The sequence below is a fragment of the Microtus pennsylvanicus genome, chromosome 10 (assembly GCF_037038515.1).
Source record: "Microtus pennsylvanicus isolate mMicPen1 chromosome 10, mMicPen1.hap1, whole genome shotgun sequence".
Lineage (NCBI taxonomy): Eukaryota > Metazoa > Chordata > Mammalia > Rodentia > Cricetidae > Microtus > Microtus pennsylvanicus.
The window spans coordinates 105338703-105359002 of record NC_134588.1 but is presented as its reverse complement, the minus strand read 5'-3'; the positions used below and the strand labels follow the sequence as shown (position 1 = coordinate 105359002).

At 40.0% G+C, this 20300-nt stretch overlaps 1 protein-coding gene across 1 annotated transcript in view; it reads left to right on the top strand.

The window, feature by feature from the left end:
• Nucleotides 1–20300, top strand: part of Spata17 (spermatogenesis associated 17) — a 176815-nt gene that overhangs the window by 90492 nt on the left and 66023 nt on the right. Inside the window, 2 exon segments of the mRNA XM_075987601.1 lie at nt 1389–1512; nt 19084–19290. Of these exon segments, the coding sequence (XP_075843716.1) occupies nt 1389–1512; nt 19084–19290 (331 nt within the window).

The window sequence follows — 20300 nt, the reverse complement described above, 5'->3', positions numbered from 1 at the left end:
ATTCCTCTAACTCCTGGTTCTTTGTCAAAAAGTGGACACAGTTAATGAGGTTTGTTTGGTACAGAACAAACTCGCAGACACAGACAGAGATGCTTTCAATGGAAACAGATTTGTTTGGCTTTACTGGGTTACTTAGCGATTAATAATCGCCTCGAGATGCAGTCAGAGGGGTCATTGTACCACCTTGCCAGCACAATCTAAATGTGCAGCTAGCCCAGGCTAGTGGGTGCAGAACCCCCCCCAAATATATACATAAAGGAAAACAGGCTATTTTCTGTTTTCTTTTTCATATTAATAAGCAATTTTCAAGGGAAGGGTGACAAAATGGGGGCTGTGCCACTCCAAGTAATTCATTTATTTTGCAATTTAATCTTATGTTGAAAAAATTGCTCTACTGCGGTAGCCTAGCATGGTGATCTTTAAATGTCGGGGTGTTTCGTAAGTAACCTTGTGTGAAGTGTTACCAGCCTGTAGCAGGGCACTGCAGCAAATATTCCGCCACAGTCAGGTAGCAAGGAGAAGCCTGTATTTTTATTTTTTTGGACTATCTCCTTTTAGTTTTCCCTGACATATATGAAGCAAAAGCTATGATGTTTTCTTGGAGATTTTACATATGAAAGTAAATATCAAATTATGTATTTATTTTAAAAATAAAACAGCAGTATTAAAATGCTGCTCTGACATGAGTGATAAATTTCTTAATGGAAACAAAAGATGTAGTCCTTCTTCTTTATTTGATAATATCGTGTCCTATTTGGAAGCTATTTATCATGCAGTATAATTTGAAGCTTATTTTTCATTTAATTTTTTCATTTAAAATTTTCATTATTTTAGTGGAATTTTTCATGCCTTAGAAAGATTTTAACTTAACCTAGCCCTTTATTTAAATTATTTATGTAATTGAATAAAATGTCACTTTAGATGCAGGATAATATGTGTAATCTTATTGGTATTAATTGAACTGTTAACTGAAGTAAACATAGAATCAATTAAGCATGTAAAAAATCTGCACTTTAAAAAAATAGTGATTAGCATGCAAAATAAGTAGACATTTGTAAATACAAACTAAAATTTAAGGCACACGTTTCTTGGGATATTTAGGGATGTAAAAAGCCACTCCCTTTGCAGTGGATTTTGACATTTCTTTTGCTATTGTAGTAATTATAACACATACCCTTTGGTGTTGAAAACTCCATCAGGAAAAAGTCACTTGAACGCTGTCTAACAAGGGCAAAGATTTCCACAGAATTCACAGGCAAGATAAATTGCACCCTTGATTTTGATGGATGTGGGTGATCATTGCCCCTCAAAAATCTTGATTTTCATCAGTGAAAGAATTAGGGACTCAACAGATGTCATCAGAGTAACTGCTGACAATTTTGATGCAGGGAGGCTTTGGAGGAATTTGCAGAGATGAAAGAGCGAGAAGAGAGGAAGGCTCGCCTGGAGCGGGAAGAGAAGCAAAGAGATCAGCAAGCCCGCAAGATGCATTACCTGCTCAGCACAATGCAGGTTAGTCTACCTGTGCCTGGCAGCTCCCATGAGCCACCTGGACCCCTCGCCTGACAGAGATAAAGTAGCAGCCTGAATAGGACATGACTTGTTGAAAAGATACCACAAAGACACTACTTCAAGTTCAATTTCTTGTCTCTGTGTAGGTGCGCGCAGGCGCTGTGATTGGTCTGTGACAGAGCTTCATAGAGGCAGCCGCTGAGGCACTGGTGGAAAGGTCCCAGTCAGCAGAGTGGTCCACCACACTGATAACACAGCACGAAGGGCGTAACCTCGCCTTCAACACTAGTCCGAGTGGCTCGTTGTTGTGTTGTGAATTGACCAAGAGCTAGCAAGTTATTAAGCTGAGCCGGCTTTCAGCTTTTCTCTTTTAATCGAGCGAATGCTGAGATTATGACTGTTGTTCCTCCTTTTCTAGGTTTTGATGGAAGTTGTCAGGTAAAAACCTTTACAGCAAATTGCCTCAGCATTTACAACTTCATATGGAGAGATAACTGTGGAATTTAGAACACTTAGAAATTTATTCTTAAGATTTTTGTTACAATTGCTAGGAAAGCCCATTGCATTTAGAATATTCTTCACAGAGAGATACGGCTTTAAATCATGGATTGGCTGGTGAGATGGCTCAGTAGGTAAAGTACTTCCCCCCAGCTGATGACCTGGGTTCAAGCCCCAGGACCTAAGAGTGGAAGAACAGAACTGGCTCCTTTATTTATTTTAGATATCCACTTAGTTTATATTAGAATTAATTAGCAATATTTACAGTGGTGTCTCCATATGGGTGTCCTCCACCTTCACTTTACGTGATGTCGTTGACGTTAGGACATTGCAAGCGAAGATGTGTTATCCAATCTCCTCTCTTAGAGAATACTATAAAATGTCAGATTTTATTGGTTTGGCAATTTGATATATGTAGTTATCAAAATCTTGATATTTAACTATAGTTAACTAAAAAGAGATGAATGAATAACCTCTGTACCCCCTCCCAAGACAAACATCTTGGTGATACACTAGACGAGTGATACCATCTTATTGTCTGGTCTGTTCATCTGTCCATGAGATCGGGAGTGCTGGCAGATGATGCCGGGAATTGCATGCCTTTCCTGTCCTTCCACCAGATCTGTTCCACTTTGTTTTAAACAGTTTGTCATCACAACATAAGAGACGTAGAATTCGAAGGCTACAAAGATTTACTACACTGACCATGACTTCACTTCAGCCTGTTACTCTGAATCCCACATCTCTGAATGCCTGCCCTCCATGGGTACCGTGCTGGGCTTTGAGGGCATGGAAGTGCATCCTAAGAGACACTTGGCGTAGGCACACAGCCACCTTCCAGTCTCCTGGCACGAAACTTTTTAATAGGAAAAAGTTGCTGTCTATAAGCAATCTCACTCCAATTAACAGCCATTTTCATTTATGATTTTGCTGTTCTGTTCTATTTATCAAGGAATTTAAAATACTTTCCTAAACAAAAAATGAAACCCAAACACTTCTATGTGAGTATTGTTACTCATTTCCTTAGTGATTTGGCTAGAGGATGGCAATGAACTCTGGATTTAAAACTACTCTTAGTTATTTAGGTTAACTCTCCTGGACTGCTTACTCTAGGAAATCTCAGTTTCAAAAGATCTGTGTTTTAATTGTCAATCGCAAGTGTACATACTTTTTGTAAGAAGTGTATCCGTGTACAAACAGTTTTGTTGAACTGTGTAAAAAGAAACCCTGTGCCGGGCGGTGGTGGCAGACGCCTTTAATCACAGCACTTGGGAGGCAGAGGCAGGCGGATCTCTGTGAGTTCTAGGCCAGCCTGGTCTACAAGAGCTAGTTCCAGGACAGGAACCAAAAAAGCTACAGAGAAACCCTGTCTCAAAAATTAAAGGTGGGCGGTCCTTGGGCTTCCCACAGGTCAGGGAACCCTGATTGCTCTTCGAGCTGATGAGGGAGGGGGACTTGATCGGGGGAGGGGGAGGGAAATGGGAGGCGGTGGCGGGGAGGAGGCAGAAATCTTTAATAAATAAATAAATTTAAAAAAGAAAAATAAATAAATTAAGTGTATTAAATGCACTTTCAACTTAAAAAAAAAGAAAATTAAAAAAAAGAAACCCTGTAACATTTTTAAAAAAGAACATAGTTTATTGGAAGTTCCAATAATCTAGTAATAATAATATTAATATTCATTGTATATACTAATTATAGAATTAAATTCCTATAGTTAGTAGGTATAATAAATAATGCTTTAAAATAATATTGAACCTACTATAATAAATAATGTTTTAAAAACATTGAAGAATTTTTTTATTTATTTTTTTTAGTTGTTGAAAAAAAAAATTTCCGCCTCCTCCCTGTTTCCCATTTCCCTCCCTCTCCTCACACACATCGCTCCCTCACCCCTGTCCCCTACCCCTCTCCCCCTCCCCACATTGAAGAATTTTTAAGGGCAAAATTGTGTTTGTTAATTCAGATATGTATAATATTATTTATTGAATTAACTTTAGACTGATTATGCTGTTATATTGATATTTGCTGATGCAATTTAAAATTTCAACTTAATTTTAAGCCTATTTTAGCATGAATCTGATGTACATTTTTAAATAGTTTTAGAAGCTATTCATAATTTTTATTGTTATCTCATCTTTATTCAAGCAAATATGTTTGTGCTGATAGGAGTTACATGAGTAAATAACTAATATTGCAATGAGTGAATTAATAGACCCCCTCAGGGCTTTATTAATTAAAAAGTTCAAGTTATAGTAAAGCACCTTTTTTATATGTTTATTTCAATCAGAAAGCCGAACATGGCAACTTATTTGCATAAATAATCAATCACCATTTACTAGTAGTAATAAGGTTAATTTGTTGCTACAGACATAACAGGATTAGTCAATTATATTCCCTAGAAAATACTATTCGCTATGCACCCGCCACCTGTAAAGCAGGGTTGTGTTTAGCGTCCTTACTAAGTGAACACATCAAAAAGTCTTTGTCCCTGTAAAAATTTTTTTAAAGGAAAGCTAATTTTAGTTGATTTGAATAAAGTAAAATGCAAGCAATGCCTCCCATTTGTAAATTTAATTTATCTTTCTGCAAAGATTGATTATTTAATAAAGTTATTCATTTTGATTCAGTAACCAGTCAAACCAAATCTAGCACATACAGGGCACATTTCCTTTGAAGAAAATCTCATTTACAGATTTGTTTTATTCCAGAGAAACTGATTTTCCTTCCGTTGCCCTTGTTCTTTGTAATAAATTATGCTGTCTACTCCATCTACTGGTAGATGTATGCAAAGGCCTGTTGTTGTGTTCCCTAAAGGAAAACATTGCTTCCTGATGATCAGCAGTCACAGGGGTGCATGTAAAACTCAAGATCCAAATTTCAAGAGCTGGTGCTTTGAAATGAACATCACTATATTGAATTATCCATAGCAGTAATTAATTGATAAGTGGAAGTTGTTAATATGATCATAGGAAAGGATAAACACAATAAGGATAAATATCAGTGTAACTGCATATTTTTCTGGCATTTGATAGTTAACACACATTCAAATGGAAGTGTACCATAGAAATAGTTTTCATGTTATCTGCATGGTTCTTTTTGATTTTCCTTATACTGACAATTTTCATATGGGTACAAAAGCAATTCTTTTCAGTCTTGTGATTTTTTCAAAAAGACCCTTTGTGGTGATTAATATTGACAAATTATAATTTGATATATTTGAATATTTGAAAAAATAAAATGTGTGCAGTCATCTTTTTCTCAAAACCATCCAAATTAGATTTATATGAAAAGGGACTATATCTTAATTAAAACTTAGACTTGACCTAGTCATAATTAACTGGTAGTCTGTTAAATGGGAAGCATATTTCCAAGATAAAGCTTATGAAGTGAAATTTTAATTAGAAACATTTAATTTTTCTCAATTGTGTATTACCTCCCACACTGTCTTCTGAGGACAGCGAGCAGAAAAGTTCTCAGTCTGAGTACATTAAGGATTTAGTTTCTGGTTTGCACCTCTGTCTTGCGATGGAGTCATGGAAAGAGGGCAGTCTATCTGAGTGCATGTGCCTTTGTCTGCTTGTGTAGTGGTGTGTGTGCATCTGGGGAAGATGTCTCATGAACTTGGGAATGCTATATTTGGACAGGCTTCTCAGTAAACAGGGTCCTTAGGATGAGCACCCAGCTATCACAGGGAAACTCAGGAGCAATGATGGTGAAGGTCGCCATTAGTGGCTGCAGCAGTTTTGTGCCTGTTGGTCCCTTTCCCAGAGGCCACTTCATTCACATCAGGAAGAGTTTGGCTCCTTGTGGTTTCTTGGTTACACCTTTTCTCTTTGCTGTATTTTCATGTTGTGCCTTTTTTTTCTTTCTGTGTGTTCTACTACCTTTGATTTCATTGTCTGTCCAAGACAGTGTTTGCATGCCCATCCCCTGAATTCTAAGCAATGACAGAATTCTTTAAATTTATTTTTAGTTAAGTCTTTTGTTCTTTATCCTAATATATTTATATTGTCAGATTAATCTTTCAAAACTACCATTATTTCATTTCCATTTGAAGTTTGTAAGCCTCCCAAGGTCCATACTTGCTGTTTGATAAAATCCTTGTATACCCACAGATTAGCACAGCCCTCAGGTCTTCAGAGAGATTTCTTTTTCTTTTTTTTAATATTTATTTATTTATTTACTATGTATACAATATTCTTTCTGCGTGTATGCCTGAAGAGGGCACCAGACCTCATTTCAGATGGTTGTGAGCCACCATGTGGTTGCTGGGAATTGAACTCAGGACCTTTGGAAGAGCAGGCAATGCTCTTAACCGCTGAGACATCTCTCCAGCCCCCGAGAGATTTCTTTATGTGGCTGATGACAGTTAATGCATAAACTCATGACATCTGTGGGGTCCTCAGCCATAAATTGGATGTCTGTATCACACTCCTTTCCCAAAGGCTCAGGGGACATTGAATAAGCCAGCTGAAGGACTGTGAGAGCCAGATGTCAGGCAGGACTGGAAGGAGGCAGTGTTTTCTGGACACGACAGGGCCACTGCTTTCATGACATCAGAACACTGTGGTGGCCTACACTAGACCTGCACAAGTCAAGCCAGTCAGCATTCTAGTGTGGAGGGGAGAGGGTCTCACAGACCCTGCTCCTGGCTGCGCAGCTATGGACAGCAGATGGCTGCTGAGGATGGACAGTCAGCTTTAAGGGTGTGGCACCCTAACTGATCAACCATGGTCCTCTTGGTAGCCCACAACCATGAGTATTATGGCAGCACAGACTGAACCTGATGGATTATTAAAAATAGTTTAAAAAGAAAATACGAGGACACAAAAATGGGAAGGGTGTTGAAGTGACTGGGACGATTTGTGGAGGAGTTGGGGGTGAATATGATCAAGATACATTGTATGTATATATAAAATTTCCAAAGAATTAATAAAAATATATTTAAAACAATCCTTCCTTTTCAGCGTAACCATTGACAACCCTCCGCTATCTGCCTCTGCCCTGCCTACTCAGTCTTTCCTTCCTTTGCTCCTCTGTGTGGCCGTGCCGTCACAACCTGACATTCTATTCAAGAAAAGCTCACCAAAAGGATCTCTTTACACACGGATGAAGCTGGTTACTTCTTACCGCTAGCTCTATTCTGGCCATTGAGTCCTGCTCTCCCTGCAAAGAGGGCAACTTCTAGCAGCTTCCCACCCACACTGACCCTTCCCACTCCTCTACTGTGAAAGATGTTTACCTGCCTCCTATTAAACTACTTTATCAATGAAATACATTAACTGGTCAGCTGTCCTTATTAGTGTAGATTGGCAAAAATTGATAGATTGTTAATAGTTCATAAGAGGAAGTGGGAGAAAGGTCTGTCCGGAAGTCTGAGAACAAGCTCAGAGTATGAAGATGTGGAAGACATAGGGTTGGTGGGAAGGGAACTCAGTATGTTAAAGAGCTTAAGGAATCCATGGGATGCATCTATCTGGGCAATGAAATAAGTATTTATGGCACCCAAATGAAAGTGGGTCAGATACTCAGGGGAAAACTGTCAGTCATTTTGGAGGCCTCACCACCACTCAAGTTGAGTTATTAGCTCCATTGTGTACGTCTTATATTTGCTTTCCGAATCATATATTCCCAGCTACTGATTCTAAATGCTTTCATGGTCTGTCCTTTTGATAAGGCAAAGTTTTACAGGAGTTGACGAGCACTGAGAGTCAGGACAGATCCATAAATGCGTGCTTCCAGCGATGACTTCCTGGGGCTTGCGGAGACGGTATCTCACTGCATACATATCCTAGGGTGTCCCCTAACTCACTATGTCACCCAGACTGTTATTGAAATCACAGAAAGTCTCCTGCATTAAGCTCCCTAAGAGACTGATTGGTAAGGCTGCCATTCCAGACCCTTCTTCCAAAAGAAGGTTGAAAATTTAAAGATGCATCTGCTCACAGGTGTACTCTAGCTTAAAGAAATCGATGATGTTGGAGTTCTCTGGAGAACTCAGGCTCAGGCACTGGAAGCTGAATCAGTGCCCCTCATATGACTAAGTGAACTCCACACACGGGGCACTCCATCCTCGTTTCAGAGGATCCAGAGATCCTTGCAGGGAGATAAGTGCTCCATCACCTGACTATTTTCCTACTGAAGGGTATGGCAGTGCTTACAGAAATGCGCTCAACAGCCCATGGACACTCAGAATAAAGTTAGAACCTTGATGGAAAATTATAGCAAAGCCATGCATAGACAGCTACAAAAATTCCATGTGCAAACTCTAACTGATTGATCATATTTATCTGTTTCCATATATTTATCTTTACCATGTTCTGTGAAGCAGCAATTACCTCAACAACATTAACCAAAATGTCGTCTGGGCATTTTCCCCCTTTTATTTATTATTTCATGAAGACTATGCAGAAGATAAAGGCCTGACCTCTGACCCCTGGATGCATAGTTCAAGAAGGCCTTTGTGCCTGGCCATTCACTCTGCATCCCACTGAGCAGTACATTCCAGGATGCAGCCAATCATCATCCCTCACCTTCGCTGCTCTCTCTTAGGAAAGACCAAAGGCTGAACTAGGGGGAGAATGAACTCAGCATTAGCTTTTCTATTTTACCTCCTCCCTCCTGCAGGGTATAGATACTTTTTACTGTATTGTAATACATGAAAAAGGAGAATTATTATCCTCAATTTTCATTATGTAGAGAGAATTAGGTGGGAAGAAACATTGTCACCAAATTAGTCACTTCTCTGCTCTATTCCCCTTGTCTTGACTACCAGATACATCTAAGAAATTCAGGCAAAAAATGTGGACAGAAGCAAAATGAAAATCAGAAGCCACTGAAGAGAAACAGAAACTTAAGAAACTACCTTAGACGCACCCACAAAACCTACATACATATACATGTAATTTCTTTTTCAACATACAATGCTAAAAAGTAATTTTTAAATGAATTCTTTAGGAAGACATTATAAAACTTTCCTTTTTGTGATTAAAAATAGAATCCTGCTATGGAACCACTCTTTAAATTTATTTTATTGATTTTTAAATTATGTGTTTGTGGAAGAGTGGCAGGTGCATGTGAGTGCTGGTGTCCTTCAAGGTCATAGACTGGGACCTCCAGAGCTGCAGTTTTAGATAATATAATTCTCAATGCAACCAAATGAATACATTTTTCTTGAGATTTAGATCAGTGGGAAAGCCCTTGCTTCCCACCCTTTAGGCATTAGTTTCAATTTCCAGTAATGAAAAGACAACAGAGGAAGCAAGGAGTAGGGAGGAGGAGGAGAAGGGAGGGCAGGAAAGGAGGAGGAAGAAGAAGGGAGAAAGAAGAGGTAGAGGAATGGGAAAGAAGGAAGAAATTATTATAATGATGTACCATTTCCAATTCATATAAAATATTAAAAGTCCAACAGAGATCAACTACTCAGTCTCAAATATAACTGCTTTGATTAACTGCTTGACCAAACTCTATAATATTTGTTCTCTATGTTTTGACAATAATTTTGTTATTCTTTCCAAAGCAGCAAGAAAATTACTCATTCTCTCCTCTAGCAATATTAATCTAAGATTTTATTTCTATGGAAAGGTTGCATGATGTATTATATCTATTATGCCTTGGAATCCTTTTCTTTCCTTTTTTCTCCTTTTTTCTTGAGAAAGGGTTCTGGGGTCTCAGTATGCAGCCCTGGCTCGCATGGAACTCACTATTAGACTAGGCTGACCTTCACGTCACAGAGATCTGCCTGCCTCTGCCTCCTGAGTGCTGAGATTAAATATGTGTGCTAACACAAATTTTTGAAGGGAGATCTCTTTAAGAAGGGATTTCTCGCCGGGCGGTGGTGGCACACACCTTTAATCCCAACACTCGGGAGGCAGAGGCAGGCGGATCTCTGTGAGTTCGAGACCAGCCTGGTCTATAAGAGCTAGTTCCAGGACATGCTCCAAAACCACAGAGAAACCCTGTCTCGAAAAACCACAAAAAAAAAGAAGGGATTTCTCAGTTTTAGATAGAAAATCATAAGAATTAAATTTTGTCCTCACAATTTATATGGCTATTGGAATAATTTTCCAGAGTAGCTTGAGGTCATGTAGGTTGCAGTGCATGGGCCATATTTCAGTGCGTCTCCTGGCTTAGTTTCTACAGTGAGAGGTATGCTATTACTGGGAGCTACTGCTCTGTGAAGATTCAAGAATATTTAAAAAACAACAAAACTTATGTAAATATAACTAACTAAACCCAACATAAATGTGTACCCAATTCATCATTATTTTTAGCTTTGTCCCAAACATACTGAACTGACCAACCCTCTCACGCCTCAGTAAATGAAGCCAAAACTGTTACATATTTTTTACTATTTTTCTTTTAAATGTATTCAAGTTTGTCCTTCATTTGCTATGAAAGCATATATATGTACATGGGTATATAAAAAACTCTGAATTATTAAAATATATGCTTTACACTTGATCATAGCTAAAAGGTATTTATTTATTTATTATTTATAATAAAAGGTATTTATTTATTACACACAAATGCGTTACATACATAACACATATCTTTCAATCCTGGAGACTGAACCCAGGGTTTCTTTCATACCAATAACATGCTCTAACACTAACAATGTCCTTAGCATCTGTGAGTCTTATATCATTAAAATGACTCAATTAATTGTACTGGATGTATATTTACATAACTATACTAAAATCAGTAACCCTGTCAACTACTGCATGAACATTCAAATTGCTGAGTTCCTCTAATCTATTAAGGCAAATTTTCCTCCTTGTTTTACACTTTAATGTAACACTTACCTTCATTATTGGAGTTACACCTACCTCCTTATAGTGTAGGTGAACCCATAAAGGGGAACATAAAACCTCCCCTTTTTTGCTGTTTTATGAGTCAGGGTCTCCTTGTGTGGCCTGACTGGCCTTGAACTTGCATTGATCCTAAAATGTCTCTATCTCCTGGTACTGATATTCCATGTAGGCCCTAGCATATTGTACTCTTTATTCTAACTCTGACTTGCAATATTTTTAGATTCAAAACAAGTAGTTTAGATTTTATTCCTAATCTAATCGCTTAGTATTTCTTCTTTTAATTAAAAAACATAACAAGATTATTCAATATTTGAAGGTAATATCTGTATTTGCACCAGTTTATTCTTGTGGGTTCTTCAAAGGCCAAATCTTGTATGTAAAGAACAGACGGAGAGGAGGCTAACACCAGTGAGATTCTAGACAGGCCAAATCAAGCCAGGTCATACACCAGGCAGAGTGAACCTGAAATTCACACTCTGATTTAGCTGTTTTCAAAACCACTCTCTCCTAATGGATTGCATGGTACAGAGAAAGGGCCCACCTCAAGGGTGTGCTCCTGGGCAGTGGAAAGCACACTCTAATGCCGCTGTTGCTCGAAAGCAAGAACTGGACAGCACACTCCACACCATCGCCTTCTCTGCATTGTGGAACTAGTTACCAGTGTCTTCAAACATGAAAACATGAAAGCAAGAACTGGACAGCACACTCCACACCATTGCCTTCTCTGCATTGTGGAACTAGTTACCAGTGTCTTCAAACATGCTGAGTGGGGGCAAGGGAGAACAAGTTTGATGTGTGGGGTCTTCTTGACCAGAAGGCAAGCATAGGTTTCTGGGCCCATAGGGACAGGTTTTTGGCAATGTATTTGTCTTCTCAGAAAGAGCCTCTGGAGAGAAGTAAATGTGTGATTGTCATCGAATTATTTTTTACCTCTGCTGTCCAGAAAAAGTGTATTCAATATTGCATGTGATTGAGATTAAAAAAAAAGTAATAAAAAACTATGACTTTGGCATCTTACTCTCAAATTAGCTACTAATAGTTCTTTTGATTAATAATGTTCACATTAGTGAAAAAGGTGGCTTGTTATGTTCCAAATGACCAAAAAATGGACCATTTATTAGTATATACAGCACTATCTGCAATGCCAGTGCATTTGATGACAGGAAGGAGACAAGATCTTCACCAAAGGCCCGGGATGGACGAATAGGGATAGAGACGGGCTCAGAGGAGAAAGACAGATGTCAGGGCCTAATCACGAGCACCTTTCCCTGTTTAAGTTCAGAGCCAATTATAGAAAGATGGGATGGATCTGCTTTATACCTTCTGGACTCTGTCAGTAATGACTGATTCTGTGTGATTCCATTCTTCTCCTCATAGTAAAGCAAGGAGAACAACCCCATTGCAATGTACTGACCTCATAGTAAAGCAGGAACAACCCCATTGCAATGTACTGACATCATAGTAAAGCAAGAACAACCCCATTGCAATGTACTGACCTCATAGTAAAGCAAGAACAACCCCATTGCAATGTACTGACCTCATAGTAAAGCAAGAACAGCCCCATTGCAATGTACTGACCTCATAGTAAAGCAAGAACAACCCCATTGCAATGTACTGACCTCATAGTAAAGCAAGAACAACCCCATTGCAATGTACTGACATAGTAAAGCAGGAACAACCCCATTGCAATGTACTGACCTCATAGTAAAGCAAGAACAACCCCATTGCAATGTACTGACCTCATAGTAAAGCAAGAACAACCCCATTGCAATGTACTGACCTCATAGTAAAGCAGGAACAACCCCATTGCAATGTACTGACCTCATAGTAAAGCAAGAACAACCCCATTGCAATGTACTGACCTCATAGTAAAGCAGGAACAACCCCATTGCAATGTACTGACCTCATAGTAAAGCAGGAACAGCCCCATCACAGTGCACTGATCTCATAGTAAAGCAAGAACAGCCCCATGGCAATGCACTGAGAAGGAAGTAGGGAATGGATATTAGCTTCCCATTGCTAGGCTGGCTTTCAAGGGGAGGGAGACAGGAGCATACCTGGGCGGGAGCACCTTTTGCATGCTGGACTGAAACCCTCTGTTCCCTGACCCAGGGAAGGAGAGAGAGAGAAAGAGAGGGAGGGAAGGAGAGAGGGAGGGAGGGAGGGAGGGAGGGAGGGAGGGAGGGAGGGAGGGAGAGAAGGAGAGAACACAGCAGGAAAAGTAGGAGAATGGGGAGTGTGTGCTTTCCTCCTCACTAGGATGACAGGGTTGACAGGAAATTGAGGTTAGACTAGGAGACACATTTATATGTTCCCGAAATAGCCGCATGGGGGAGAGAGCTTGAAGAGATAAGAGATGATGCTCAACATTCTGAAGATCATTTTTGGCAGTAGCTTCATCCCACAAGTGGCAGACTCGATGTCCCCTGACTGTCTCCCCAGATCTCCCCCTCCCTGATTTCTTCAGTTATTCTCTTAGTCTCAATGCCTTTCTCCCGTTTTTTATTAGAAAATGCTACCTAGCTTTAGAACAAATGCAGGTGTTCTTGCTACACAGATTCAGTTCCCACAACACGTTCTATACCTTTGATAACAGGCGCCAGAAGATGTGTGCCTCAGCTATAGAATGTTACCGTATGTCATGGAAAGTCAGACTTCCCTTCCTCTTAAGAATGGCCTGTGACATGAAGGGCATTGTCCATCTCTGTACACACCTTAGATTGAGCAGGTTGCCGGTGGTCTGTAGTTACTGACTTTAGCTGGCATTAGGGAATATTGTGTTTAAGTCTTTTCCTTCTCATCAGCATTCACATGAAATGTTTTCATTTTTAATATTAACAGAAATAGCAAATTCACCTCTAAAAATGCACATCTTTTACTTGGTAATGGCGGCTACATAAAAATATTTCTCTTTGATCATGTAAGAATAAAATGACACCAAACCTTTGTTTCTTCCTCTTTAAGAAACATGAAAAAAAAACCCAAAAATTTCTAATTTCTCCAGAATAAAACAGGCACAACATAGCATCTAAAGGATGCTTCGGGGGGGGGGCTCTCCATTTCTACCTCTCCTTGCACCAAAGCTTTGATGGCCCTAGAGATCTCCAGCCATGTTAAGTCCTAAGGGCCACTAGGCTCTTCTCCATAGATGACGAGGCCACCAGGGTCTTCTCCAGGCATGCTGAGTCCTAAGGGCCACTGGGATCTTCTCCAGCCATGCCAAGTCTAGGCTCTTCTCCATACATGCCAAGACCACTGGAGTTTTCTTCATACATGCCAAGCCCTGAGGGCCGCTGGGGTCTTCCCCAGGCTTGCTGAGCCCTGAGGGACACTGGGGTCTTCTCCTGCGCAGCTGAATGCAGGTCTACTGCTCCCAGTAGCAGCAGCACTGAGTTTCTCAGGGAATGGCCACCAAGTGAACACACAAGTCACTTGCTAGTGGAAAATAGCACCTGTATGCCACTCTGCCCGGTTTAAGATCCTAGGCGGGGAAGAGACAGAAATCTTTAATAAATAAATAAATTTAAAAAAAAAGATCTTAGAAGTCTTGCAAGAAGCCCCTTAAGGAGGTAATGGTGACTTCTATAGACTGCTTCACAGGGCTTCACTGTAACTTGATGGAAACCTTTTACAATTCCTCTTTTCTTCTCTCCTCTCCAGGCTTCCCCTTTCTTCCCTTCTCTTCTTTCCCGTTCAGTTCTGCTCTCTGTGTGTGGCAGCGGGGCTGAGGACAGAACATGGTAGTACCTGGTGTGCAGTAAGCAAGTGCTCCAGCTCAGGGCTACAGTGACAAGCAGCCACCAAAGGAAACCTGTGTGAAATATGCCGGGCTCCTGAGTTTTAAGCAAATAATGCTTTTAAAAATAAGACAAGAGTCATGAAGATTTCTACTGCAGCGATTGAGACTACCCGGGCTCCAAAACTCTCTTAGCTGAAGTAAAACAGCAGCAGGGGTTAGCTTTTTATGTGATTTTATTCACTTTACATCAGTAGGTTCGTATCACATAGACGTCAGTGAATGCCCAGCGCTGAGTGCAGCCTGAGATGCGGGAGGAATACAGCTGCTACAGCAGAGAAATGGCCATGCTACCTCCCGGTCCTCAGCAGGAGCAGCCGTCCAGCTGTCTCCTAAACGCTGGGCTACGGCAGCATGGCAACACTGTCTCCTAACAGCAGGCCAATTACTTACTGAGTGGGGTTTAGCAAATCCCCCAGCACAAGGACATCCGATAGCTATGATGGAGTGTGTCGCCGTTGTCGGTTCAGCAGGCAACTCAATGGCAGTGGCAAATATATCACTCAGTTCTCTGGCCCACTTTTACTTTTCCAGCCCTCAAAGCCCTTTGCTATTGCCTTTCCTTAATGTCCTGTTTCTAACTGTATCTGCTTACAATTTAGTGCACAGGCATACTTCAGGTAGTCACCTGTGAGAAATGGGGACCTCTCGCCGTGTTCACAGATTTTTAAATCAAGACACCTGAAAATGCTTTTAGATTTTGTCCCTTTGTAATAATCTGTGGCTTCTGTTTGCTGAGTGACTTGAGCGATTTCTGTTTCCTAAAAGGAAAAGGTGACGTCTCTGAACTAACCTGTTCACTCCCAGGGTAAGCAGCTTCCAAGTCTGGGCTCTGACTCTGTGTTAGATGGCAAAACCTACCAGGAAACATCAGTAACTGGTGTGGGAATCCAAGGTGTCCGCATTCAGTTTCATAGTCTCTTCACTCGACAAATGCGTTCTGAGAGGAACCCCCAGCAACAAAGAAAGAAGAAGTCGACTGCAGCATCCCTCAGGCACCCCGGCCACAAAGGTCCTTGTGAGGGAGCCGCATCGCACCCGTTCTGAACATCCTGAGACTGCAACGCTCCATGTGAGCACGTCTGTCCTTTGCTTTCAAATCCGCAACACCTAAAAATACTCTCTCATCCAGCACTCCAGCTTCAGAATAAAGACTGAGGAGAAAGGAGCCTGCTGATAGATTGTTAGAAATATGGAATAGTTCAAAATATTAATGTAAGGCTAAGGGTGACTGGCTAACAAATGGTACATTTGCTCATTGCTCAACCTGACATAATTAATATTCTAGGTCATGCTAAAGTTCCCATGATGGACGGTCTGAAGGGGGAAATTCAGGACAAATATATATCTATTATATAACTCATTGCCTTTTTTTTTTGACCACTCAGAATCATAGCCTTTAAAAAAAATCAGCTTTCACACCTCATTTGCTGTCTTCACCACTGGGCCACCAGTCAGCAGCCGGGCCTGTTGCAAAGAGGTCAGTGGGAAGCTATTAGCAGAGTTGCCTCCTGAGAGCTCCTAGGCCTTATTGAGTTGAGTGTTAGCATGACAGAACTGCAAATAACTCAGGGTTAGGCTTTTTCTTTTTCTTTCTCTTTTTTCAAACAGTTAGCACAGATTTCCCCATAGTGTTGGTCACTCTAGGAAATTATTGCTGAAAATGAAGTCCCCAAAGCTAGCATGGCAGTGGCCCTTCTAGGCTGTGAGAAATGGGGAAAGTAGAAAATATGCCCTTGTCCCTTTGGGGTTACTGAGTCTTCTGTGTCTCGCAGGAAACATTCTTCTTAACCAGCTTTCACATATGGAATGTGGCAATTGAGACAGTCATATATTTTTAAGCATTACTTACTTAAAGAAATAATAATTAAATGGTGACTATAGCATTAAATAGGTATTTGCTTGCTGTGGGGGGTCCTGGAGGGCCAGACTGCTTTTTCTGAGGTAAGTTAGCGATCGTAGTAATTTCTAAAATACTGACACCTTGAAGATTTTAAATGATACATTTGAAATTCAATTAAAATATATTTTCTATCTATATTTGATTTAAATTGCAAAGAGAATACACATGAGGAGGTCTCTATATAGTTGCAAAGTCTAATTTAAGAAAGCTATCATGTCTCTCAGGCTATTTGCATTTCCCATCTTGCCTATGTATACACGTGCGTGCAGATGCACGAGGAGATCAAGATTCCTAACGGGGCAAAGTTAATACAGATGCTAGCAGCTGTTCAGGCCAACGAGAGTCTAAATGGTAAATTACAACCTTTGCTCAGTTGTATGAATCTCACAACTTAATCTATAAGGTCGTGGAAATTTGGGCAGTAAAGTAAATTAACAGATTTCCAATTAGACTGTCACCATCCAAAATGGTATTTATTATCTTGTATCTTTTTTCAGAGAGCAAATGACATGGTTATTTTATGTCGAAGTCATCTTTTTAATCTAACATTTGTTCTTCTCCCTCATCCTCAGTACATTCTTGATCTAGAAAAGCATTCTAAAAACCATCTGAAGACTTGCCCTCAGCTGAGTGGCCACTAAAGCTTTTATAGACATGCGTACACATATGTATATATGTTCCTTCACTGAAGCTCCTATAGACATATGTACACATGTGTGTATCACATGTCTATATGTTCCTTCACCAAAGCTACTGTAGACATACATACACATATGTATATGTTCCTTCACCAAAGCTACTGTCGACATACATACACATATGTATATGTTCCTTCACCAAAGTTACTGTAGATATACATACACATATGTATATGTTCCTTCACCAAAGCTACTGTAGACATACATACACATATGTATATGTTCCTTCACTGCCATTTGTTTCTTTCATGTATCCATCCACTTTGTTTTCTATAATGACAAAAGTGTGTTACCCTTACACTAAATTACTTTCTGTAACTTAAAAAAAACTCATTCTAAAATATAGTCTCACTCATATTAAGGAGTAAATATCAAAGAAGAAACAATTTGAAAATAGTTTTAGACATGTGTTTGTGTTAGCTTTATTTTATGTACAATAAATTCAGTCCTTAATTGAAAAGTTGGATTTGAGGTGACCCAAGTAGGTCTAATCATGGTTCCTTGAGAGTAAATATGAACAATGTGTGGTAGAAAAGGGTCACATCTCGAATTCCCTTTGGTCTCATGTGCTTTCGCTGCTTTGGAAAGCTGGGATTGCTGGACTGATGCACTTTTCTGAACGGTTGAATGTTTAGAGTCACTTGGTGTCACTGCGTACCTTGCATCTTGATAGATTTTGAGGTTGCCAAAATACCCAAGAACTGCCATTCACTCCACTTGCTTGCTGAGGAAAACTGAGACACAAAGATAACTCTGAAATAGCAACTTATGTGATGGATGATGGTGGAGCAGAGTGGTACCTCCGAGTTAGAAAGGAAGCATTGGGTCAGGCCTGGGGTGGGTGTAGGATAGGAGCCAACTCTTGCTGAAGTGTTCATTAGAAATGTCAAACTTTTCCTGAACAATTTTCTAAAGACAGCCATTCTACCTAGTACTACTATGGGACTTCACCTGTGCCAAAGTAATATATGATCAGAGATGTTTATGGATTAATTACAGCATAAAAGAAAAGTCTATTTTTTTTTATCAATAACAGAACCATTTAATAAATTCTTTATATAGTTTTGTGTCTACAGAGCCACCAATCATACCATCCTTGAAACTTTTTACTTTTCCCTACATATGTGAATTTGCATGAAGGGTATTTATACATGCACATGTATAGATATGTACACGTATTTTTATTATGCTTCTATGGAAATCTAATACTACCAAAATATATTTATATCAAGTAAGGTTCTATACAGTTTGTGATTTGAATAACAAGAGGTTTCTAGAAAATGGACATCTGCTGCACTTGAACATCACTTTCGTCACGTGTCATGTGTGCAGCCTCTACAACCCAGCAGATGCTGGGCCCAGTCCACTTTTCTGTGCAGTGTGTGACAGAGCCATCACGGAGCAGCAAGGCCAACACGACACTGCAGAAGCAGGACACCTGATGTCCCGTTGAGTGCAGTGAGCGTCCCGTATGGGTGTGAAGTGCAGATACAGGACTCAGAGTTAACACCATCAAACTCATTCACACATTGCACATTTGCCTTCACGTAAAAGATGGCACGGCTTACAGATAGACGTTGAAGCTTATCTGCCAAGAATACAAAATGGATGACTTAAGATCCCACTCTTATTTTTCCTCAAATACAATTTCAGACTGAGTTTTAAAAACATATTTACTCTGCAATCCTAAAGGTCTCTAAGATTATTGGTCTAAACTGGATCCAAAGGGTCAGTATTCCCTCAATTCCCCTCTGATAAGCCCAGCCCTGATTAAGCAGAAAAGTTGAAGTTTCAACTGTTTCTCCCTTACATGCACGACAGTTTAACTTCATATTAAAATTAAGAGCTGTTCTTCTTTAGGTTCCAGGTATATACAATTCACCCTTCCGAAAAGAGCCTGACCCTTGGGAGCTGCGGTTACAGAAGGTAAAGCCGTTAATGCACCAACCAGCCACTGCAACGAAGACCAGGTCCCACCACAGCCTCAGCAGCTGGTTGGCCTGCACCAGTGCCCGCTCCTTCCCGCAGTCAGCAAGTCTGCCACCTATCGACAGGAAGCGGTGCCAGGTACCAAGCGACTCCGTCTGAATCTGTCATTAATTTCTTACCCTCGCTCTTCTCCTAGCCTCTTACTGTGGTATAGTATATGCATGACATTTGTTAATGTCGTCGTCTTCCAGCACACTTTTCTATCGCATCAGGCTTGTTAACACCGCTGCCTGACCACTATCGTCACTCACAGACAACTCCTTCTTGCCAACCTCCGGCTCTTCAAAATGCCCTCAATTTCTCTTCTCCTGTATCCCATCATGGCCTATTTCACATGTCATAGTATATATATATATATCACATGTGTGTGCCCAAATCTTTGTTCATCCATGACTCAAAAGGCATGATTACTTTTATGTTAGCTACTTTAAAAATACCTTGCAAACCTGATACCATGTTTTTTGACTACACACTACTTGCAAGTGTTTTAGTTTTTGGGGATATTTTTGTCCTGTGACAAGTGTTTTTACTCTTTCCATGATGTTGTATGATTAAAATTGCTTTGTTTTATGAAACAAAAGTTCTTTCTTTATAAAGGCTTAACTTTAAATATGAAATATGTCATGCTAACCTTGTTGCCAAAAAAGTAGGATGTGTTGGACATCCTACTGAGTGTGGGTTGAGAATACAGGTTATTGCACCAATGCTGGACTGTTTTACATGAATTGTTACAGTAGCACCTGCTGTAATCCATTACTGCTGGAAATATGTTTAGTGCTATGCAACAGACTTAACATAACCTATCCTCAGATGATGCCCATATTGTATGTACCATTTGAACTATGACTTCTATTTGAATCATTTAAAAAGTGCCAGTTTGAGATTTGGAGACACCCCCAAAGACTCACAGCACAGACAGATAGGAAATCATGACTGTATCTGGATTGTGATAGAATTAGGTAGGAAAAGCCCTTTCTGGGCTGGAGGATAGACTTTTAGACAGGGAAGGATATTTGTCATGATCCTAAAAGCCCCATTGTCCCAGAAGGGACAACTCTGTGAACCCTTCAGTATTTCAACTACAGATG